Source organism: Lagopus leucura, unplaced genomic scaffold (genome assembly GCF_019238085.1).
Source record: "Lagopus leucura isolate 7727_CA_CO unplaced genomic scaffold, USGS_WTPT01 Super-Scaffold_100004, whole genome shotgun sequence".
In the NCBI taxonomy this organism is placed as follows: Eukaryota; Metazoa; Chordata; class Aves; order Galliformes; family Phasianidae; genus Lagopus; species Lagopus leucura.
The window spans coordinates 58,945,800-58,971,101 of NW_024962264.1; the positions used below are offsets into that span (position 1 = coordinate 58,945,800).

Here is a 25,302-nt window from a genome sequence, read left to right on the forward strand (position 1 = left end):
TCACTGCTCTCCACATTCTAAAAAGATGCGAATCATCAATAATCGAGAGAGAATCAGCTGATCACATTTCAGGACGCAGCATGGGAGTATTAAGTGACTGAACATTGATCAAATGATGACACAATCTGGAGACTGAGTCTCAAGTAGTGCTGGGTGACCCTGATGTTAAGTATGTTCATATTATATAAGCCTACACTGAAGTACTGTTTCTTATGCTGGAAAGTGCTGTTAAAACTCAGCACACACAAATATATTTGCAAAGTCAAGCACCTACAGTTAGGTTTCCCCTGTTCACTAAATCAACCTTAAAATGGCCTGCTCTTAAAGCAACTTTTTGGTGATGCAAACTGGATCAGCACCCAACCCAACCATTTCATTCATCTCAAGATAAAATATCTGGGCACTTAATGTCACCTGCAGGAAAACCCTTATTATGTAATAAACCAGCAGCCATTGAAGGACTCAAAATGAAGGTGCCTTTTCTCTCCTCTTGTACCTTGCACATACAGAAAGAGGGTGGCAAGGAGGCAGCAGTATTTCTAAAGATAATGTACACACGTCCTTTCTAAATTTATACAGTTCTCAAGGGAACAATCAGCTCAGCAATGTCTGTGATGCTCAGGCTACAATTACCCAAATGAGATGCATAACCTTTATTACACCAGCAAACAGTTAACTTTACAGATTGTTTCTTTTACTGCAGAGATCTGAAATCTTTCATCTTTTTAAAGGGATCGGCTGCTTCCAGGCTTTCACACTGCAGCTCCTGTGCATTCAATGCCAGGTGCTGCACACCTCACTAGCACAAACTCAGCACAATGCAAGACCTTCTTCAGCACATGTAGTTTCATATGCCATCACATCAAGACAGAATGCCTTTGAGATTTAGCAAATTCAAACAGATTCTGTCGCTACATCACACAGAAAAACGCCCTGAAAGACTGCTGGAAAAAAAAAAAAAAAAAAAGAAAGAAAGAACAGCCTACATCTCCAAACGTGACAGCACATTCCTGGCACAGAATATGCAATGCGAGAAGAGAATAACAACAGTATTTCTGTTACCTTCAGTCACATAGTTGTGGTCTCGAAGAAAGCTGTGGTTAATTTTTCGTGTGTCCGTGTCCTCGCCCATTTACAGCAGGATTACTCAGCATGCCTATCCGCAGTGGACTGATAGCATCAGCAGAGGTCGTCACAAGAGCACCATCCATGCTGCCACTGCCTAGCAGAGGCGGGGAGCACACCGGGCTACCGAGCACAGCATAATGAGAGCTGGTGATGCAGCACAGATTTGGGAGGTGAAAACGCTCAAAATAAATAACGAGAATAAAAGGAAGGAAAGGAAAAGAAGTCACGGGAGGGAAGCGGAGGGAAGAACGGCTCCGACAAATTAAGAATGCAGAAAGCCAGTGGGGAGCTTGCGTGAAGGGAATACAGGCACTTCTCCTGCAGTTAAAGAATAACCCAATTGTTTAGTCAGGTACTCCTTAAACAAGTGCCCACGCAGCGTCTCCTCCGAGTGCCTGCTGCCGGGGATCCTGGCGGATGCTCTCAAGTGGCAATCAGCGTACTGCAGCAAAAGCCGCCTGGCGAAGCTCTCTGCTGGCTGTTGCTGCTGTCATATGCCTGTGCTGCATCAGAGCAGGCCCCTCCCAGCCAGCCTCTCGCTGCCCAACCACGCAAGATCTGCATGTAGGAAAGTGAAAAATGAGACTGCAGGTAATTATTTTAGCCCTTCTGCTGCGAAGATGGGCAATGAAAAATTTAAGGGAGGGGATGCAGGAGAAAAAACTTCCAGCTGCTTAAATGGGTTTGCATCGACACGTATTGCACACTGACGGGAGGCCACAGCTCTGCGCTAGTCAATACTGTCATATGCAGCAAAAGCAACAGTCGTTCAATGTCAGCCTGGATAAATATTACTGAAATTGCCAAATGCCTGCCTCTGAAAATGGAATGGTGAGAGACTAGGCATCCACCAGGAAAAAGTACGATAAAACAGCTGTCATTTGTCTTAACATTTTTGCCAGTCTCATTAAAGGAAAAAAAAAAAAAAAAAAAAAAAAAAAAAAGGCAGAATTCAAAGTATGGAAAAGAAAATGAGGGCCAGAAAACAAGTCTCAGTGGCCCCACCATAGAGGAAACCTGGACAAAGGGAATGATGCAGGTTAAGGCAATTTCTTTGATCTTTTTTCACTCCTTGAACTTGCCCATCAGTTGGAAAAAGTAGTGCTGAAATTTGTATACTTAGAAATACAAAAAAAAAAATAGAATTGAGAAATGATGCACTTGCATTATAAAATAAACCTTGTTCTTTAGAGTAAGTATTTAAATTAAGGGCAGTCACAATGGTGTGCAATAAAACAAAATTCTTTCAGCTGAAAGCTTTTAGTTCCTGTTCAGGAAGTTTCGAACAGTTCAAACTGTTTGCAGAGGGAATGTATTCTGAGGTCTCAACACCACTGAAGTACAGACATCTGAATAGAGGACAAGTGGCTGGGTACTAAAGCCATCATAGCAATTACAGGGAGCACACAATCACAAAATCATTCAGAGGAGAGGGACAGCCCTGTGGCTTAGGCCCTGGAACTGAACACAAAAAATTTTTTTAAGTTACCAGCATTACCACAGGTCGTTTTTGTGTGTATAATATTACATGGATCCTGGAGTTGTTGATTTTTGTTCTTGTATCTTTTTAATGAAGATAGCTTTACTTTCAAGAACCATACGTACTAAGTGCGGTGCCATTACTATAAAAGGGATACATGACTTTGGAAAAAGCAGACAACTATCAAATGTTCTCTGTAATGACTTTCCTGGGATAAACATCTAATTTCAGAATGAAGTGCAGTTGGGGAAGAAGGAAAAATAGCAGCAAAATGACCCCCCTTTCGCATTGATGAAGCAAAATAAAACCAAAACATCTTCAAGCTACCAAGTAAATGTTATCACATATTCGCATCTGAGAAGGTAGGGAAGTAAAAGAAGATATTCTAAACTTGCATTTATTGTGAAGACATTTACATACACGCAGCAGTTCAAGGTGACAACACTAGAACCTTCACTTCTCCACTCAGTATCAATCAGTGCTGTGTGCTACCTGCAGCTATTCCTCTTCAGCCAGGTGCTGCCTTTCTCCACTCCTGTCCATGCACAAAATCCTTCCAACCTCAGGATATCCCATCTGCTCACACACTGTACCATCCATTTTTCAAGGCTGTGCACAAAACCTGTTCTCTTTTTCAGTTTAGAGGGAAAGCACATCAGCAGCAACACCAAACAACCTAGGGCCTGCTGCTTTATGATCAGGAACATCTTTATAGGCATACACGGACTGGTAGACAGCTGAAGTGTCAGTTACAAGGTAAGATCCTAAAACAAGGATCCAATCATTCTGGTTGCTTTGGGTAGACTATCCTGCTGTCTATTATTCTGATTTTTTTTTATCTGGTTATCAGAAGCAAGTACAACATCAACACTGGAAGACAATGTTAGCTAGTACATGAAGTAATTGTGAGAATTTGTAACAGAGTAAGTGGGAAAATATTTCTAGAAGCTGACTGAAATAAGGAAGAAGACCTTACAAATACTGATACTTACTTTATATAACTCTAATCTGATAGAGCTGGTTTATTTTGTCCCTCTCTGTCGTGCTATTTTAGGATTTGGTCCTGCACTGACGAGGTGTCGTGAGCAACACGCACTGAGCACGGCATCCTGACACCCTGAAGTCAGCAGCAAAGAGTACAAAGAGCAAGTTTACACCCAAACTTAGAAAACTAACCTGGCTGCTTTCATTAGGAACCTGGGGAGCAATTCAGAGCATATGAGTCAGAAATCTCTTTCTCCATTTTGTATAATGGATGCATAAAGCACCCATGTTCTTTTAGCAGTTTCCTCTGATCTGTGACTGCTGAAACTGGAAGAAATGCCACATTGCAGGGTATTTGATCCCAAAAGTTACCTAACACTGTTGACTAAAAATACAGTGAATAATTTATATCCACTAACATAGAGGAAATGAACTTGCGTCTTTCCCATTAAAAAAACCCTATACATTTAAAAAAAAATATATTGGAAATAAATCTACAATAAATTTCTCAAATGAGGTATGAAAAAAAGCCACGCTGGCAATTCATGGAGAAGGAAACAAAAACCACACTGCAAATTACTATTGTAAACACATCTACATTTCTGTGACCAAAGCTTTGCAATTTCTACAGCACCTGAGAGAAAATTTCCCTGCCTTTCAACATAAGCTCAACAGTCACCATCTCTTATTTGTCCTTCATCCTCAATCTGTTGAAATTTTATGATTTTAAGCCATTCTGAGTTTGCACCCTGCCCATAACTGTTAGGTATAATTTAAGCAGTTAAAGAGCTTTTTCACTTCTTTTTGTGAAGTCAGTGCAACAACTCTCATCCAGAGATAATTTTCTCCTCTCGCCATTTGAATTAGACGGCCTTATAGACAACCTCCTTAGGCACCATGGGTCAGATGGAGTTTGCTTCGTTCCTCCCACTGTCAAGCTGAAAATCACACAAGGAGGACTGGAGTGAGGAGAAAGCTTTTAACAAAGCCACCAGACAGTATTCCCTGTGTGTATGCAAATGCTTTCCCCGGGATTATGAGCCAAATCCTTACTGTGTGGCAAATCTTAGTCGTCCACTGACGTAAGTGTGTCAGTTCACATGAGAAAGATTAGCAGAATTCTGCTCTAAATTTGCAGTACAATGCAAATTTGTGAGACAACATTTGTGGATAACTAGCCATGTCATTTGAAAATGCTGCTGATGAGCAATCCCACTGATAATCTACATAATTTGATCCAGTCAAAATATCCAGGGAAAGGGTGGGGGAAAACGATCCTTTGATCAAGAATATATTAGTTATTTGCACTTTCACAGCAGTTCACAGTCCTGTGCTTAGAACAGCCCACTAACTGAGCAGAATAGCATACAAACAGAAATAAAGAAGCACCCTATCCTAAAGAATTTACAAGCAAACTACAAAGTGGGAGAGCCAAGTACAGATCAGTCAGACATGCGAGTAAACACTGATTCAGTAATGAGGATGGAGACTGGTTTTGAGCTTCCTTTAAAAGAAGGTCATTAGAGACTTTGTGGAGAGCAGCAATAAACAAAACCTGGATTCAAGAGGTTGAAATATACATGCCTAATAAGAACAGAGGAGAAAGGAAGAAGATAGGCTAGCAAGCCAAGAGCTTTTTCTGTTTTATTCCTTCCCCAAAGGTGGAAAAGACTAAGTGTACTAAGATGTGTTATAATGTGTGCAAGCTGTTCAGAGACAGCGTTGGTTGAGGGAAAGATAAGGAGCAAAGTAAGAGCAGGCACAGGACAGATACCAATAGAGACTGATGGTGTCAGTAAGAAAACAATAGTGAAAAGGAGCACAGCAAACAAAAACTGCTTCTGTGCCAAGATGAGAAGAACTCGGAGACAGGGAGAGAAATGAGGAAGAAACCTGTATTTCACCCTGTCAGGAGTTTCAGGATGCAGTGGAGAAAGTGGAAGATGGAGGTCAAACAAAGGAAGGATCCACAGAATGCAGCAGGAGGCAGCCAGACCTTGACGAAGAAATCAAAACTAGCAAAAATGTAAACAGGGTTGAGAATGCATGATTATGTTACAATGTAGTTTAGCTGGATGGTGATGAAACTGAAGCAGAAGAGAACACATGTTCACTGAACAACAGCTGTAATGTTTGCTCGTTGTATTTCCACCAATAAGCCCTACTGCATGAGTGGGAAGAATGAGGTGTCTGAAGACAAATGGCCCTGAGCTCCATGTGATCCTATTCATAAATAGTTGGTGATTGTTTGATCTTCCCATTTTGCTCATGCAGAATGTTTTTGTTCTTCTCTTAAACACGTTCACACAAAGAGCTTCCATTTAGTTTTGTTAGAAACTGATATCAGAGCACAACCTTTAATAATTTAAACCCTCAAGATCTGAAATAGAGGATTGTCAGTACTTGTTTCCATTTTACTACCCTCAAATTCATCACTCTGAATTATAACAATTAAGTTAAGCTTGAAGAGCAGTTGACAAAAAAAAAAAAAAAAAAAAAAAAAAAAAAAGTGGTTGAATACTGAAGTATCTTCTTTGTCTAACCAAACTTTTCATATACAGATGCTTCTGAGTTCTTTCAGTAAAACACAATGGCTTTAATTCAGATTGAACTGAATTTTTAACTGGCTCTGAACTTCAAACTAATGATTTCTGAAGAATGAAAGATTCACAGTACTGTGAGTTTTAAAATCCTTAAAAGTTACACAAATTGTAGTGAAGATAGACTATCTTATTGCCTTAATGTAATGTCTGTGTAGCCACCTGAGTACTTCTAGTGCCCCAACAGAATGCGCTCACCACATCCCAAGGTCAGCGAGTTGTGCGAATCAGAACCAACTTTGTCCTCTCATCTTGAAATGGGACAGATTAACACATTCAAACAGGCAGCTACAGAAAAACATAATAAAATATTTAGCTAACCCTTTATGTCGATATTTCATAGCAATTGAATTTGTTCACCAACAGAGAATATTTATGAGCCAGACGCTCTCTTCCCTTTATGCATGTCCCGTTTACATACAGTTAAAGAAAAGGCTTAAAGACTTCTCCAATTAGGCCACTGGCAAATTAGTTTGGCTTTTTATTTACTTATCTTTAACACCCAGGAAAATAAGATTGTGCAGTACAGCCACACTCCTCTTCAGAAGTATGGGAACTCCTTGTGTGCCCATCAGTTGAAGGACAGAGCAGCAAGGAATCACCATGTGATACAGTGTTCCACATCCAGCATTCCTCCAGCCCAGCTCAGCACAACAGAGAAGAACTCAGAGCCCTCAGCCCAGGAGAAGCATTTTGTGTGATAGAAAATATATTCCTTCTGGTTTCGAGGGGTTTTACTTTTCAGTATTTGAAAATACTACTTTTAAAGTAATGTTTTTCTTTGCTATCTAGACCTCACTTAGCATTTCCATCCCGAATGAACACACATCACTTTGGATCCTTCTCTCTCCTGTGTGATGCTAGCCCCTCACAGCAGGGCAGAGGAAATACCCAAGCTAACTGTGAACAAATGAGATCGTAGAAACCACCTTGCCTTGACAGCACAGACCTCAGCACCAGCCACTTGCCCTGGGGGGAATCACCCCACACATGACAAAGATGTAATGGCATCCCTCCACTTTCCCTTATTTTGAAGACTTTCAAGCACATCTCATTACATGATATGTATTTGGCAAAGGACTTAATCTAATTGCTGTTATAGTGATAACGCAATATAAATGATTCTGATAAGAGATTTAAAAATAAAAATCCATATTCCCATACATTTTTGAATAGCCCTTTATATTTCTTCTCTAACAGTCAAATGCAATGCACAGCACTACCTTATAATTTCATTTTTAAGTTCTTTGACAGCTTAAACAAAAACAAATAGATACTGCTAAAAGCTAACATACAAAAAGTAATAAAAGAAAAACTGCATCAATCATTACCCTCAAGTAAAAAGTAAATCATTTTGTCTTACTGTAACACCTCTCCAGTAATTGCTCAGAATCTTTAAATTTATAGCATTTAATTTACATTTCAATACAGTCTTCAGTTACTACATACTGAATGGAATACTTAATATTTAAAACGATGCAGTAGCCCAACTGTTTTGAAAAACCTAATGGCTACTACCACAATGGAAACCATCCTGTTATTCACAAAGAGCATGCTTCTTTAACACACACTGTGTTAAACCTAAAAATAACACCAACCCAGAAGAAATAATTTATTTTTAGCCTATATACTCTAGACACCGAATAAAGCGAATGCCTCCCAGCACCTGGCGATATTAGAAAGCAAGCAATTAAAAATTATCATCAAGTAATTGAAATTACAGAAGCTGACTTCCTTCAGCATCCTCCACTCTGCCTGTTCCTGAGAGTCAGTGCCATGGAGGTGTGCAGAAAACCAGAGCACAGGATGAACTGGGTCCTCACCATGCTCAGCATTCCACATAGCCAGGCACAGTTCTGCCCTTCTCTTCTGCAGTGTGGTGGTGAGGACGGCTGAGCTAACAGAGAGAGCTCTGGGCCTAACTTTCTATCTTTTCTACAACTAGGAGAACGCAGTCAGGGTATCTGGCCATGGTGGCTCCTGCAAGAAGTCCCACTGAATCCAAAGCAGGACAGATGCCCTTAGCTGGACATTACTATGGCAAATGCTCCCCTGCAGGGCCACCATCTCACCTTGAAAGGGAAGCAGGAGGCTCCCCCATGCCATCACAGCAATTGCGTATACCACAGCCCTTTCCAAGCCCCACAACATCACATTAACCCAGGCTGGTAACCCTGGGCATTGCTTGCAGGTGTTCTCTCTAAGAAAGGAATAAATAGAAAAAACAAACTGTTCCTTATCTGCTGCCTTAAGTTCAGCAGAGCAAGCCAGCAGTGGAAGAGCTAGCTTGCAACTGAAGAAACAGAACTGCAAAGCAGAAGTCTTAGTAGAGACTGGCAAGGAGGAGAAGTACCCAGGGGCAAATCCTTGGGCTCACAGCCTTGCATGGCAAAGAAACACTGTATTGAAGACAGCACCTGTATAGTGCAGCCACAACACAGTCATAACATTGGGAAAGTATTCCAAAAACAGCTTACAAAATGGGCGCTCTGAAAGCCTTAAGCTGGAAGATACAGAAACCACAGAGAGATGAAGCTGGAACAATTTCAATAGCAAAACTGAAGAGACAAGAAAACAGGTATAAAAAGACAAACATTCTATGCAAAGAAAGAAACAGAGGATAAACTTTTAAACATTATGACCTGTCATAAAATATCAAAAGCTGCCTGAGAATTTGTAACACATATCAAAAAAAATTTTGAGAGTCAAGCAAAGAATTAAGAATCTAATCAAATTAAGAGTGTGTTAGCTTTCACATTAAAAAGCATAGCGCAGCCATTCTTCCTAACACCTTGCTAATTCAGAACTGGAAATATCTCAGGAAATAATAATTCAGGAAGCCTTTGAGCACTTGGCAAATCTATTAAACAAAATCAATGTACAGGATCATTTATTGCCATCTTTACATTCCACACACAGCCATACAGAAATGACAGCTGCAAAGGGAACTTGGCCCAAAAGGCGATGCTCTTCACAAGCCTGCAGAGAAATGACATAACGTGGCACATGATAGTCATGCTGTCTCCTTCCTTTCACCAATGTATTTAATTAACTCAGATAGATAAAGTGCCAAGAGCTTTTTCTCCAGTACTGCTTTACTTCACAAGGAGTGGTTACGTATTTCTCTGTTCTGTGATAACTAAGGAGGGACAGGAATCTGGTGATTTGGGAATGCCTGCAGACCACAACCAGAGAGCTGCTGCAGAACAAAAAGGCTGTTCTAGAGAGCCCTGTGTTTTTCTTGTAGATAAAATTAACTGTAATATTGTTGGGATAGCTTAAGAGGGGTGCAATCTCTCAAATTTAAAAGAAACAACAAAAAAATTGCTTCAATATAAGCAATGATTTTGTTATTAGTCTTTACTCTAGATCATCTAAATATTTAAACTACAGAAGCATTTGAAGCACCCAATGTAAGAGCTTCCATCTCTGAAATAATGCTCACCTGGCAAACATAAGACAAAAATAAATTCAAGCTACTTTAATAAACAAAACTACAACAAAACAAATGCATAAGCATTCACCAGAATGAGAAAAAAAAAAAAAAACAAAAAAAAAAAACCCCCACATCTGTATACAGAAAGAAAGCTATTACTGAATGAAAATTGAAGTTTGCAAGACATGCTTAATCCCAACATTTCAGGGCATTTCAAATAAGGAAGCCTACAAGGAATAAACAGCAAATACACCTACTCAGAAATTTCACTTTTGGCCACCCTCATACCAAAAGCAGGAATCATAAAATCACAAAAAGAACAAATTAGAGGTAATTTGGCATTGGAAACATAACTAGAAGGGAACAGTGACTGGACAAGGCTCCTTATAGCAGTCAGTTGGAAGGAAGGTAAGCACAAATTATTTTTATTGTGGCTGAAGACACAATAATTGTAAATTAAATAAAGGAAATCACACATTGCTTATTTTGAACTATACTTGCAGGTAAAGGTATAGCTAGAATTAATTGATTTTGCAACCTAATAAAGAAGTAAGCACCTGAAAATGAAGTGTCATAATGAAGAGAGAAGAGATGCCTGGGACCAAGGAGATGATGGAAATGGTGGGTGAAGTGCTCTGCCCATCCAGCACAGGAGCTGCTAGCTTGGCACTCACAGAATCAGATAACTGGAACCACCGAACACAAAGGCAGGTACGATCCTTCCCAGAGCTTAGAGGTCACAAATAAGGTCAAGGCCTGCTCGCTGATGAAAGACTTTGGTGTCACTAAATATTCCCTGAAAAACTGGGAGACAGTCTCACCTTATTGTATAATAGCATGCTGAACACTGAAATGGGAAATCCAATATCATCTAATTTGGTTTGAGATAATTATATTCTGGGTATGGATATTTATTATACTTCCTGCTGAAGACGCATCAGGCGGCAACAAAGAATGTTTTCTTTGTGCATCCAGAAATAATCCCAACTAAAAAGAAGATAGATCTGTGTTTCGGTGATTGAGATGCTCACCTTAGGCAAGGGAAATTATCCCACTGGGAAAAGTAGTTGAAAGATTTGCACTTGGAGTTACCTTACACACATAAGAGAAAATAGTCATGCGGATCAAATGCAGGAGCACAGTGACATGTAACTCTGTGTCAGAGGGATTGGGCTTGGCAAAGGCTGCCTCAGTTCCATAACACAAGGAGGGAAGAAGGGCCCCCACCCAGCACAGGCTGAAAGGCTTCAGAGGGGTCTGCCCAGCAGAAATACACCCCCAGCACATCACCAGCCCTTCGACAAGGAGGAGGGGAGCGTTGGCTGATCACAGTGCAATTTTTGCTGAACTCAGCACAACTATATTTAACTTTACTTACAGCTAGATAGAGACTAACTCAGTCACTGAGCAAGCACAAACGCTCGACCTTAAAATATCTACAGATTGTAGGAGTGAACTAATTTCAACTAATGAATTGCTGAGGCAGCACAATGAAATAACAGAATATGCACTCCGTGTTGCAATTACTGTTAAGACAATTACAAATCAAATTAAAGAGACTGATGTCTGTAAGTTCTGAGGGACAGCTACCTATGGTGGGTTGAAGAAGACCATCTGCAGATCAGGGACACTGTATCTATGGGCAAAGTGACCAGTGATCTTATCCCACGGCGCCCTTCCTCTTCCCTGCCTGCTGAGCCTGCCTGCAGCCCTTCGCTGTTCTGATCATCCCTTACGCTGCCACTTTTTTAAGCACTTCTAAAAATTTTGAACAGATGGAATTAGATTATAAAAGATCCTTTAAAATAAGACATGGCAGATTCCTCTGCTAGTACGTACATTGCACAGTTCTATTTAAAGAAGTTTAATCTAAAAATTTACTTGGTAACACAGTACTGTAACTTCTATGACTCCTTCAGGCAGTAATTAAGAGTGGCTTCTTAATTATTCTATGTACCTATAATAAGCCTGAAGATTTATCTTTTATTGGAGCCAGTGTAACTGATGGAAGTAGGCACTTCACGTTCCACAGAAAACACTGCCTGCTTTGGCAGTATGACCCCTGACCACAAGGTACTCACTGTAACACTTTACTCCAAGTGACCTCCTCAAGCCACAGCTCCTGAATGTCAAGTTTATGAAAGATTACCATTTTTTTTGACAGAAATGGTCTTTTTGCATGAAACAAAGACCCCTTCAATGACTATCTTCTGAGCAAAAACAAAACAAAAGTTTAAAAAACCGCATTTCACCAATTTGAAATCCAGCATTTTCACAGAACGCAAATTAGTTTTCCAAGTTAAATACAGAAGGAATAATGCAATATTTCCATGTTTTGCCTCACAATGCAAATTTTCCAAAGTGGAAATAATTCAGAACTGAATGGAGTGTGGAAATTTGTTTTAGAGGATGTTAAATGAGCATCAACTCTTCCATCTTTGAGAAAGAGGAAGAAACAAGCAACAAACCCATACCTGCTATAAGCAAATAAAACTGTGAATCAGTCCATTTGGAGCTTCCAGTACTACCAGCAATGGAGTACAGAAAACCAATTAAAGAGGCAAAAAGAGGCAAAAAAAACCCCAGCCCTTGGAAATAACTGCAGCTATCACCATTATATCACAAAAAACAATCCAGACAAAGGACTTTTAATGGAAGGTTTGTTATCTGAAGCTATGAAAATCTTCAGTAACATTTAACATATGAGTTTTATAATAACATTGCAGACTTAGCTGACTGTCAGAAAAAAAAATGTGATCAGAACTAGTACACCTTACAAATCTCATTAAGATTTTATATTTACACTTAAAAGTCTTATTTTTGAGATCTGACCATACCAGCAATTGCTACTGCTTGAAATACTGTGTCTGTGAGGTCTTTAAGATTTTCCCATATCATTCAAGTACTGCGATCTGAACTCATGAAATGATGAAATGATGGCATTCAATCAAAACAAAAACCAAATGAAAGCAAGAATTTATAATATCCAAAAGGAAGAGAGTTCTGAGAAACATCTGTGTTTGTCCTTCAAAGACAATGGAAAGCACATATAGGGGAGGGGAAAAAAAAAAGATATTTCTAAGTCATGGGATGATCTATGATGGCAGTATTTGAAATAGTAACAAAATGTCAAAAAGGGAACAGATGAAATGCAATTCTACATCATATTTAACAATCACACTGTCCCTTAGTCACTGCAACACCACATCTGTGAATTACTGAAGATGATAAATTTATCCCAGCCACAACTCAGCAGTTGGGTTGTCTGAAGGCTTGTCCACGCAAGTAAGCAGAGCTGTGTCCCGCAACAGAGCTCTGGCCATCAGGGTGGCAGGGCTCATCCAGGGCTATCGGGCCACCTGGACACACTTGGCCTTCAGATCACCTGGGGATGCCCCATGAGCTGCTGGAGGATGTTCAGTCCCTACCCTCCCTTCTCTTCTCTGGCTTTGGATGTTCTCCCCTCCTTTCTACCTTTTCTCACCTGCCTCTGAATTAGCACGTTCCTTCAACTTTGGTCGACTTTGAGACTAGTTGGCTTCTCTGTCTCTCACCCCCAGACACATACACACAATGAAAACTCCTGAAAACCTCCTCAGTGACATACCATGAAAAACACTAGCTGTAGCAGCAATTCTTCTAAATTCTGTCACTGCCAACACAGTAGGGTGTCTGCCATTAATGAGAGCCCAACTCACTTCTGCTTCTCCTTATGGTAAAGTGCTGATACTATTGTATTGCCTAGATCTTATTTGGGGGGGAAAAACAGTTCAATTAGAGATGGATTCACAACAAGCTAGACTTCGACCCTTAGTTTTGACTTTGACTGCCTTTTGTTTGTTTGTGAGACACTGTAATTGTTTACATTCAATATAAATTGAATCGTGGCATGCCAAATCCGGACTCTGCAGACTCTGTAGGTAACCTAGGGTTAGAGGTTAAAAAACAGTGACACCATGACAAATTGCTGTAATTTGAAGAATAATCTGAAATCCTAGCGGGACACAATTGAGTTTGTGAGCCTAGTTGTTAATGATAATAAAAGCTGACACAGTAAAAATGATAAAATTAAAGAGAACACCCAGTAATACAAGTACCTCCAGCGTATGACATTGACGATCCAGTGAAGAGGGCTGGTAAAAATCTCACTGGCAAGTAACTTAATGCTCCTCTTGCAACTTTAAAACGCTCCACTTATTTGTAGAAATACAACTACTAAGTTCTTTTGTCTTGTCTTGCTTACGTGCTGTTTGTCATCATTTTAGAAGTACCCAGTTTACATAATGACTTCAGTAATGCAAGGTCATAATTTCCATTTCTGATTAGTTTGTATCTGTGTAGCAATAGATAAAAACCATATTTTTAATGTATTACACCCATGATACCTTTCTCTGCGTCTCTGACATACCATAAACCAGCTGGCAACATAAAATATAAATTGGCTAGCTATAAGAACAGATGAATCATTAATTACTCTGTACCAAAATGAGAGACAGACCAGTTTTACAGTATTAAATGGCATGTGTAACTGCTACTTAAAAACTGTATTTAAATTTTAAAAGATTTTGAGAAACATTGTAAGATTTATATTCACGCTTCACACTGAACTGCATCTTTCACAAGCCTTGTGCTTCATATCACTATTCCCATCTTTGCAAGAATAGAGAGTAATGTCTTCTCACAAATGCAATTTAAAAGACAAGTAAACCATATGCTGCTAACATGCATTAAAAAAAAAAAAAAAGCCCTTACACTATAAATCCTCAAACTAAAGGCAACAAATTTCTGACATCTTTCTGACGGTGCAAACAAACAGGGTAGGGGGTGGTTAGGAGTGAGGTTTGTACCATCAGGAATTGGCTGTGCAATTAAAATACTATAACGAGGTAAAGTGACAAAACCTAAGAAACCACTTGGATTAGCTTTAGAAATGCAGGAAGATTCAGATGTGCTGCATGGACTGGTAGCTGTGATAATGTCTAAAACAGTAACAGTACTGATGCTGGCTTTCTTCCAAACACTTTCCAGCTTAATCCCCAAAATAAGCACTCGACATTGAAGACTGCAAGGTTAAAAAATGCTATGTCTTTATTCATAATTAGCAGCCAACTGCTACAGCAACCCTATTTTATCATATAGAAAATGAATGCAATTGATCTGCCTTTGAATGGCAAATTGCATTTGCAATTCTTTCCAGGTTTTTCACAACGATGAAAGCTGTGGATGGGGATCTAAAGTGGTTCACTCAGCCTGTTATCTTCATCCAGTGAACTCTAAAGGCAAAAACTGCTACATATAAACCCAGCATCCTTTGACACGCTTCTACACTGCACAATATGTGTCTAAAACTTTTTATACAGCTTATCAAAGACGTTCTAAAATTTCTACCAGCTCTACCACCGAATTTCTTCTCAGATCTTGTCTTCTCTCTACTCCTTCCCACACCCAGCAGTTTCCTACTGACTCCCACCAAAGCAAGCATCCGGGCTGAGATGATCAATTTTCCTCTTGGGAAAGCAGGGGTTTTTCTGTTGAGATAGGGGCCTAAAAGGAAACAGTTTCCAACTGTCCATCTACCGAGCAGAAAGGGGAAATACTATCCCAATAAAAATGTGTCAAATCAGATTTTCCTTTAGGGCACGTGACAGCAGCACAGGAAAAAACAGCATGAAGGCCTTCATTAGTATGAAGCATGTTGAAGCAGCAGACCCTAGAATAAGGTCTTTAGTTATTTCTTCAACCAAAGTATTGCCACTGATCCCTGAGCTGCCCAGCTGGCATCTCTGAAGTGCTGCAGGCTCTTCATAGAGATACTAAAGGTCTTCCCATCAAACAGTCTAAAAGTTTCAGATTCAAATTTTCAAGTGATATTCCAAGAATATTTCCAATCTGACAAGACTGTCAGGAGAATTTCTACAGCCATGTGTTGTGAATCTCATTCAAACAAATAATAAATAACAATGGAATTTTATACTGCTCTAAACACCATGGCATACGCAGAGTAGACAGATATTTGGTTTGTTAAGAAAAGGTGAATCACATTAATCAACTTTAATTTCCACTAAGAATAAAGTATTTTAAATATAAACAAGCTTCAAAAACAGAACAATCAATTATACAATGCTGATAAGTATTTTGTTCTACTTTTCAATCTTTGCAACGCTCTACTTGCAGGTTTTTATTGGTTTTCTATCAGTAAAAAGCAGCATGATACGAACAAACCAAGGCTCAACACTGATCCCAATCCCCATTTCCCAGGGACCCTCCTAGACTTCACAAAAAACACCCTCTTGAAGCAGGATTTTGTGGGAATTTCTGCACAGATTGGATTATGCAAGGTTGGGGCCCTGCTTGCTTTGTTCTTGTACAGACGAGCATCTGCTTTGGCACACGTGGCACACAGCCCGCATTGCTAGAATTCAAGTGTTCTTCTGGGCACATCCCCAGACACTTGAAGAGAAACAGAGATCTTCAGAAGAACGCCATAGCTTCTTTATTTAACAAAAGCATGGTTTCTTGGAAATTATCATAGGTTCTTGTATAAGACATAAAATTAATAAAATTATTCCACCCAAAACCAAAAAGCACAACTAACCTGGAAACAAAACTATGCATAGCTCAACTACACAACATGTTAAAGGAGAACATCCAGCACATAAACCAAAGAAACTGTCAGAGATTTTAAGCACCAAATCATAATGCATGATGAAAAACAGAAATCCTAACAAGTTTCATTGTATTTCCACAGAATCTAAAGAATGTCCAAAAAGGAAGCTAGAAGTAGACAACACAAACGCATAAGGTCTCACGAGTATTTTTGTATGCTTAGCATTATGACTTCAAGGCATCAAAGGAAGCAATTAATTTCCTCTACTCAAGCAGATTCTCTCTAATCCAGCCTGAGTTGCAACTCTTGTTTAGGTATTAGTGATGAGAGAAAGTTATGCATTGAAAATACATTAAAGAAAGCAGAAAATAATATAAAAGATATAGAACAACAACAACAAAAAACGCTCATTTGTGCAACTTTTTTGAAAAACTTTGCAAGAAACAGTTGAATACATCTGATATTTACCAAAGAAGATACAGAATAAACGAGCAATAAAAGCATTGCTATTTCTTATTAATTAGGTATTTCAGCATCGACTGAAAAGCGTAAAACACAAAATTTTAGATTCTCTAAGCAACTCAGTGGCACATTTGAACTTGGATTTGCAGTTCTCACTGGAAATGTAAAGAACAATAATAATAATAAATAATAGCAAAGCAAACTATGGCATTGCTCTTTTGTGACATGCTAAGACACCTGTAAAACGTTAAACAGCAAAACAGAAAAACTCAACACTCTCACAGCAAAAACAATCTTCCTCACGTTTGTAAGGAACTTCCCATGTCCCAGTTTTGCCCTTTGCCTATTCTTCAGTTACTTGGTATCACTGAAAAGAGCCTGGCTGCATCCACCTGACTTCCATCCTTCTGGTATTTATAAATAGTGATGAAATATTTATCAACAGTGGTGAAGGTACCTTTCAGAGTCCCATGAAATCTAGGAGCCAGTCTCTGTTTTTATCAATCCAAGGAATGCCTCCTACTCAAAACCAGCTGTGCTTTTGGAAGGCTGTAGAGAAAGCATTTGAATAGAACCACCAATATAAAAAAATATCTGGAACATCATCTCCATATTAAAGCTAGGTGTATAAAGTTACGCTTTGTAGGTAAATGCACATTACCTGACATTGTAGAAAAATATTCACTATATGCATGGATTTGGTAGTAAGCTTTTTTATGGCTCATTAAACAACAGTGAGTAAAATGACTGGAAGATGCAATTGGAAGATGTAATGCACTCAACTATCACAACTTTAAAAAGAGATTTACACGGTTAGTGAACAGAAAATGTGGCTGTAGGTGAATTTCTCAATTTCATATCAAATTAGTGAAGGCTTTCATCTCTCACTTTTAAAAACATGCTGAACTTCAAGTAAACTTTAGTAAGGATTTCAGGACATGACCCATTTTGATGATGCACATGACTTTTTACTGAAGATGTATTTTACCTAAGACAATACAAATAGGTCAGTGCCTCTGCTCTAGTTCTTTCTGTTATAACTAAAATCAGTACAGACTAAAATTAATACACACAGCAGATAAAGGAAATAGAAGTTATTACCATAACAATACCCAAGAGATACAATCAGGTCACACAAAATGGGGGAAAAAAAAAATCAGGTGTCACTTCAAAAAACCAATAGTACTACCATAGAATCATAAGACATCGCAAGTTGGAAGCCCATTAGGATCATTGAATCCAACTTCCAGCTCCACGCGTGACCACCCAAAATCCAAACCCTATGTCTGAGCGCAGTATCCAAACACTCCTTGAACTCCAGCAGCTCAAGACTGTGCCCACTGCCCTGGGCAGCCCACTCCATGCCCAGAGCTCAGTGCTGCCTTTTCTTCCCCTGTGAGGAGCTGTAGGTCGCTATGAGACCTCCCTCAGCCTCTTCTGTTCTCACCTGCTCCTTATATATTTTCCTCTCCAGAGCCTTCACCATCTCCTTTAGAAGCTCTCCATTAGTTTTATGTCCTTCTTATTCTGTGGTATGTTATCACCAAAGTGCAATAGGATCAGTCTTGCTACTGCAAACAACCGTGCATTAAGCAAATATCCACCATGTAAGGAAAGGAAATGATGTTTAGCAAATGTTGAAAAGAAAATGTAAAATCCATCGTGCACATTCCACTGTATTACTAAAGCATAAGGTGCTATTCCAGCCTCTTATTGTCCCTACCTACAATCTGATTGTTTTAAGCAGAAAATTGATGTTCTATTCATACAACTTTATTAACAGAAAAGTAAGGAGTTGACAGGATTGATTTAAGTCTAGAAATCAAAGCTGTTCATGTTAAAGCACAGAAACACAACTCACATGCCATTTTCTTGTAGAATTACAATAGTCATAGTAAGGCATGAAGAACTTGAGCTTTTTTTGCCATATAAATGACATAAATTAAAGAACTAAGTTCTGCCATAGTTCTCAATTTCCCTGTAATAATAACTGATGGTGAAATAAAAAGACAAAAAATACTATGAAACTTATTATTGGTTGCAACTACAACCCAAAATTAACCTCTCTGTCATTGGTATCATGCGGAAAAGTAGCACATGGATGGTGACGCCGACAGTACGCCCTTGCTATTCTTGATAGAAGCAGTTTGCAGAATTGCTGCAGCTCCCTGTGCTGGCCCCTACCACTCCCACTTCCTCCCTATCTTACTTATTTCTGTTTTCATTGCCAATATAGCAAATGCGTAAATTAAAATTATAAAAATTCATTACCTCCACTGTCATTAAAAAAAAAAAAAGAAAAAAAAAGAAAAAAAAAAGACCTACACAACTATTAGCACATAAGCAAACGGTGCCAGCTCTTTAATATGTTTCTTGTCCTGTATTCTACATTCTCATTCCCCAGTCATCTTCTATTTGTCTCTTTCAGAAGATCATCCCTAAGGGACAAGGATAAAGTATCTGTATGCTTTGCAGCAACATTTCTGCACCATCATTCTCTTATATAACATTGCCGTGTTGTGACAAAGTTTCCAACTCTGTCAAGTGCAATGTCAACAAGATTCATATGCAGAATTTACTCTTCCTTTGCAGCAGTTTCTTCTTTGAACAGCTTGCATTCTCTTTGCCAAAATGAGACTGAGTATGGTTGAGCATAAAGAAGTCCACCACTTGACAAAGCAGTTATTATAATTAAGAAAGAACATAAAATCAGCTGGACGTGGTCAAAAGCCCACATAGCAAAGTATCAGAAACAGCCTCGAGGGACAGATTGAGCAGATGCAGCATAGAGAATATTTAATTGTTTTTAAGCAATTAACATCCTTCCTTGTGGCAGGAAAGTTCACAAAGTATCCATTATTTTTTCTTTTTTTAAGCATATAGGGGTATTTTCACATGAGCAACTTTGTGCAAGCGCAAGTCTTTTTGTATTCCTTGGCTTTAGAACCAAAGCAGAAACCCTGGGCCTTTTGCTTCACTAGTTCTGTTTCTTACAGCTCCATCTGAATTCTTTGCTCTGAGCCAGATGCTCAAGGCAAGATTATACTCCTTCCTACACATTCCTTCCTTTCACAGAAAGCAGGTCAAAGCATACCCATACACTGTTCATACTCTAATTAAAAATAAAAGAAAACCACTGTTATCTATTCCAAATTAATCAAATTACGTGAGGAAAAAAAAAATAAAAATCAGTGTGCTCCAAAAGGAAGACTAACATAAAATCCTGTTTTCCCTAACTCTAATCTCCTGATGCATTTCTAAAACTCAGAACATGTTTTATTACACATAAAATAATGACTAAAAAGCAGGAAGCAAGTTAATACCTGTAGTTGACAAATAGTGAAAAGGCAATCAAACAGAGTAGGCACGTAAACTGTACAGACTTCTCACAGACAAGAGACCTATCCACGCGTTTATTCATCTCAGCAGAAGGATTCTGTGGTTCGATGGCTCTAACTGATAAGATTTATGGGATCGAGTTGAAGACATTCACGCAGCTGTATTTTCCCATTTATATTTCTGTTCATTTCTCACATCCACGTTATTCCATATTTTTTCAGATTATTTTGCATTCCAGTGTGCTGCTAGTGTTAACTGCTACACTCACAACTTTTTTCTTTCGCACCATCAGGTGGTGACTAGAACTGATTATCAAACACCATGCCAGTTAAAGTTTGTCATGGATATCAACAGTTAAATTCTTGAATTATTATCAGACAACATAAGATCCACTACTGCAAATCATGATCATTAGAGCTACTAAGGCAAATAAGATGACATAGAACTGTACAATCAAAGAGCATCCTGAGTTTGAAAGAAACCCAAGATGTCCAACTCTTGGCTCCACAGAGGACCACCCAAAAATCATACCATATGAGTGAGAAGGTTGTTCCCACACTTCCTGAACACCAGCAGCTCAAATGCCTTGCTTGATGAATGTCAGGATATGGCTGTTTTCCTGAGCACATTGTTACCTCTAGTTCAACTTGCCGTTAACTAAGACCCCCACATGCCTTTCAGCAGGGCTGCTCTCCAGCATCTCATCCTTCAGTTTGTATGTATAGCCAGGGCTGCCTCTTTCCAGGTGCAGAATACAATTCTTCAAAGAAACTTTGGAGCTCACTCTGTCATCTCACAGCAGAAATCCACTGCAATTTACAAAAGAGGATTGTCCACAAAGGTTTTAGTCTGCCATTCTTACATCTTCTGATTCTCAGGTTACACTAGGGATAAGCCATTTTCCAGAAGTGATTTTCCCCACTGCAGCCTATAGGTTGAGGAATGGCAACAGATAGTTTTGATGATCAGCAAGAAGCCTTAACTGAAAAATGTTTTTGGGGTGATTTACACAACATTGAAAGATCTTGGTCAAAACGTCAGCGAACAAACCAGAAACATATGTGCCACTGTTATTTAACAAGATGAAAAACCCCTCTGCTAATACAGAACAAAATCAATAGCTATATAGGAAGTCCCCAGAGCTCTTTCTTGCTTTGCAGTTCATGTGAGATGAGAGACTACTACCTTTGCCTCAAGTTCTCTTTTATGACTATTGTAAAACTTGCAGCATTATACTGCAGTTGTTTTATATGTACATACAGATGCAACATTTTAAAATGCTTTGCTTTCAGCCATGCATCAAAAGCAGAGTTCATTAATAAATACTTCCCTGAACCATTTCCTTTCTCTACACTAGAAACTATGGAGACACTGCCAACAGTGCCATTTTTTAAACCATTACAGTATTGGACTCATAAACAAGAAGAGCTGTAGGGAGTTGCAGGAGAAGGGAGAAGGGGAAGAGAAAAAACAGACTCAGTGATAAGAAAGTAGATGAGGATGTATAGGACTTGAATTACAAACTGCAGAAATTATCATAAAAGCTCACATAAACATTAATATGCATCTGACTCAACACAAACACTATGTCTTGGTTCCACAAGTATACAAATTGGAATATGGAATCACTTCAGCTTCCTGGAGTCAAATTTAAAAAAAAAAAAAAAAAAAAAAAAAAGGAAGTGGAGGGGAAAGGAGAGAGGGAAGAGAACCACTTCATGCTAAAGCCTTTCTGGGGAAGCATTCTCTCTTAATGTTCCCCATCCACGTACCCTGCAAGGCACAAGAACACACCAAATATGCATGACGACTGTCTCACTTTGTTAGCGTGTGCTGGTAAAAAGGATATACAGTAAGAAACTGTTTTGGTTCTCTTCGGCTTCGACTCACCATTAAACAGCAATGTTTCAGTGCACAGACAGCATAAGGAACATTTATTTCCAATCAGGATTCTCTGCTCTTCTGGTTCAAGCTTGTCTTTCCCAATCTCACTATTCACCTCCTCTCACTAGCACTACTCATTATGGCTGATAGCATAATTTGCTATGCTAATGCCTACAGTAAAAGCAGTAAACATGGCTTTTTTCCAATATAGCAAGAAGGAAGATTATAAAGTCATAATTCCTGATCTTCTCATAAAATAGCTGTCCAGGCGTTCTGTTCTCCATCTGCTCTGCGGTTATCAATCTGTGATACACCACCACGCAGCAAGGACTCAAGCTGTGAGGGAGGTACAATTCCTACCTGTGCAGTTTTATAAGGCTGGAACAATGTGCTCATGGCTTTTAAACCTGTCCAAACACGGTCAAATACATTTACGAAAGGAAATAAATTAGTAAGCAATTTCAGCTACCTAAAATGATCTCATCATATTTAAATTGCAGCTGTATTTCTTGTATGCCTTACCTTACCTTCAGTAGACTGCCTCATTTTTCTGATCAAATCTCAACACTGTAAGTGAACCTAGATGCTATCACATTAGCTTTCCCTATTCTACAGGGTTCCCAGCTTTCAAATACAGTGAATACCAACTTTTTTGTTTTAAAAAGAATTTTTCATGACTCAAAACATTTCATGTTGCCTTGGTTAAATTCTTTACGCTTCTGTTTCAACTGGCACAGTAAATACATAGCTGCTGTTTGTTCCATTAAACAGGCTGAAGCCTCGCAGTCTGGGCTTTTGTTTTGTAATCACTCAGATAGGAGAATGGGAAGACAGATTCCATTATAAATATTAGAAAAATACTTTGATTTATGCTTTTAAAGCTAAATAGGCCATAAAAAAATAAAGACCCCTTTTAGTCCCCATTTCCTCTCCAGAAACTTCTAATTAATTTTCCATAATAAAAGGAAGGTTAAAGATAGGGTAATTGGCAAACTTTGCTGATGAGAGACAGAGTGGTCTATTGTGCCCCCAGAAAACACACCTTGCATGACCCTCTTTTCAAGAAAGACGTACTAATAACTCCCAATTTCATTTTAATTGATGCTCTCTATGCAGTACTGCCACGTCCATCTCACTTTTGTGTCTGCAACCTTCTGAAGTCACCAGGCTCTCTCATACGCAATAGTCTTCATTCCTCTGACCAATGAAGTCAGTGCTCACAGTCACTGAAGTTCTTCACTGCAACATTCACAGCAATGTGAATTCATTCTTTCTTCACAGAGATCGGAAAATAACTCTCTAAGTCTACATAACAGCTTTAAAAAATATATCAGAAAATCCTGAACAAATGCTTTCAGAAACAAGCCAGACTTGACATTTTCTAAGATCTATTATCTGCATCCAAATGCAGAAGGCATTCACCTGCGGAGTTTCCCAAAAAGCTGTGAGACACTGGGAATTATGGCAAATTCATATCCTTTCAGTGCTGCTTTTTACTTAGCACAGTTATTCTTTTGATTCTGTGCAGATGAGTGGAAGAGGGATACAGCCCAATGAATTTCATTAATTCCGGGATCCGTAAGCAAGGCCCAAGGTGACTCGTCCTGACCTTCTGAACACAGAACACAACTTCTAACAGAGTAAACAAGATAGAGCAGGGCAGAAGGCTGACACTCTCAATCAGCTTCCAGCACCTTTCCACTGCTCTGGGTAGATACAACTCCGTCATTCATTCTTGCTATCATGTGAATTTTCATGAGTCACTTAATTGAAGGGACCATCCATCATCCACCAGCAATTATGAAATACCTTTTTGTTTTTCCATATAATATGTTACAGATTAGCTAGGTTTCTATACTGCATTTACGTGTCCAGGTTTTGGTACTGGAGTGCAGCAGCTGCCTCATGTCAGATCACAGCTGTGTCCAAGGGGATCTGCTGCTGCCAGAGCTGAGCCATTGAGAGCAGATTGAAAAAAGAGGAAAAAGCTGGGCAGCAGCAGGTGGGAGAGAGCAGCAAGAAACATAGGAGAAGCAGCCCTGCAGGCAGCATGGTCAGTGCAGAAGGAGGCCAGGAGGTGCTCCAGGTGTGGAGGAGCAGTTTCCTACAGCTTGTGGTGGTTCTGGATGTCTTCAAGAGGCCTCTACAGCACTTCTGAGAAGGAGAGTGAAAGAGGGGAATGCTCAAACACTTATAACCTGCACAGTTCCATCATGACTTGAAGTTCTTGTATTTTCTTAGTGCCTAGAGATTGCTGTGATAGACCAGAACCCTTCACACTGGCACCATGCAGAAGTACTGTAAATCTGTCATTAATTTCTCTTAAACTCATTAGAACAAAATTTCAGTCCAGTCACTTATGCCAAGTAAAGCTTAAAACATAAATATGGTTTTCCACTCTGACAAATAAATATGCAGTCTGCATGCAACAGCCTGTCAGCTCCAACCTGTCAGCAGCCCCACAAGAAAAGTAGTAATTTCACAGGAAACGCAGCCAGATGATAATCATAACTGGAAAACTGACAGCAAGAGGTTGAGATCAGTTCCACAACACAAATTGAGAAAAGGAAATCAGATAGAAGATGTATACAGATAACAAATTGGTCTCCATTATGCAGGAGATCAGATTAAGGCACATTCTACTCACAGTGCAATGCTCTGCAGAGACAAACAAACCTGTTTAGATAGCACAGGCATTACAGCTCAGCCTGCTGTAAACAGCACAGCTGAGGAAAATTTTTAAATAGGAGATGAAAACATGGAGAGGCAACAAAAGAAAGAGTATAAAAGCACTGCTGAGGAGCTTGGAGGCAAAATGGGGGAGGCCAGTGCTCACCTGATGTCAGAGCGAGGGAGGGACATTTTGGGCAAGACATAGGGAGCTATAAGCATGCCAGCTGCAAAAGGAAGTCCAAAGAATTTCTGGGTGACAGGCAGACCCAGTGAGAGACAAGAGAAGGCCCAGTTGTCTTTTTTGTCTTGATCTGTATAGGAAAAGCTTCTGCATATACACAGCATGCTTAGAATGGGAGGCTAGAGTAGGTAACGCTGAAGTCTCATCATGCTAATACTTCTGTGATTAAACCAGCAAGATAAATAACCATAAAGATAAATAAAGTGCTGCACTACTGAAGTAGGGCACAGGATTTCTCTTGTAAGCACTGTTTTCTTTTTACTGACTTTCCACACCCAAAACTAGATATATCCTTCAAAAAATATTCTTGAGGGATGTGACACATAATTTACTTGCACCAATTACATCTCTATCTGTATGAGCAAGCCATTTTGAAACAGTTCTGAGTTTGTTACTCTCTGCAAATTACAATCAGAGATGCACCAACTGTCTCATCAGTCAAGGCAAGTCTGAAGAAATATGTTGACA

General features: G+C 39.3%; 1 protein-coding gene across 3 annotated transcripts in view; it reads right to left on the minus strand.

Annotated features, from left to right (window-relative positions):
• Positions 1–25,302, minus strand: part of PPP2R2C (protein phosphatase 2 regulatory subunit Bgamma) — a 170,469-nt gene that overhangs the window by 119,313 nt on the left and 25,854 nt on the right. The window contains exon 1 of one of the 3 annotated variants that reach the window (XM_042871961.1): positions 1,063–1,572. The exons of the other annotated variants lie outside the window; for them this stretch is intronic. Coding sequence (XP_042727895.1) covers positions 1,063–1,132 — 70 coding nt within the window. The 5' untranslated portion in view covers positions 1,133–1,572. Of the gene's footprint in view, positions 1–1,062; positions 1,573–25,302 lie in introns of those variants that run through there. 3 annotated transcript variants of the gene reach the window in all.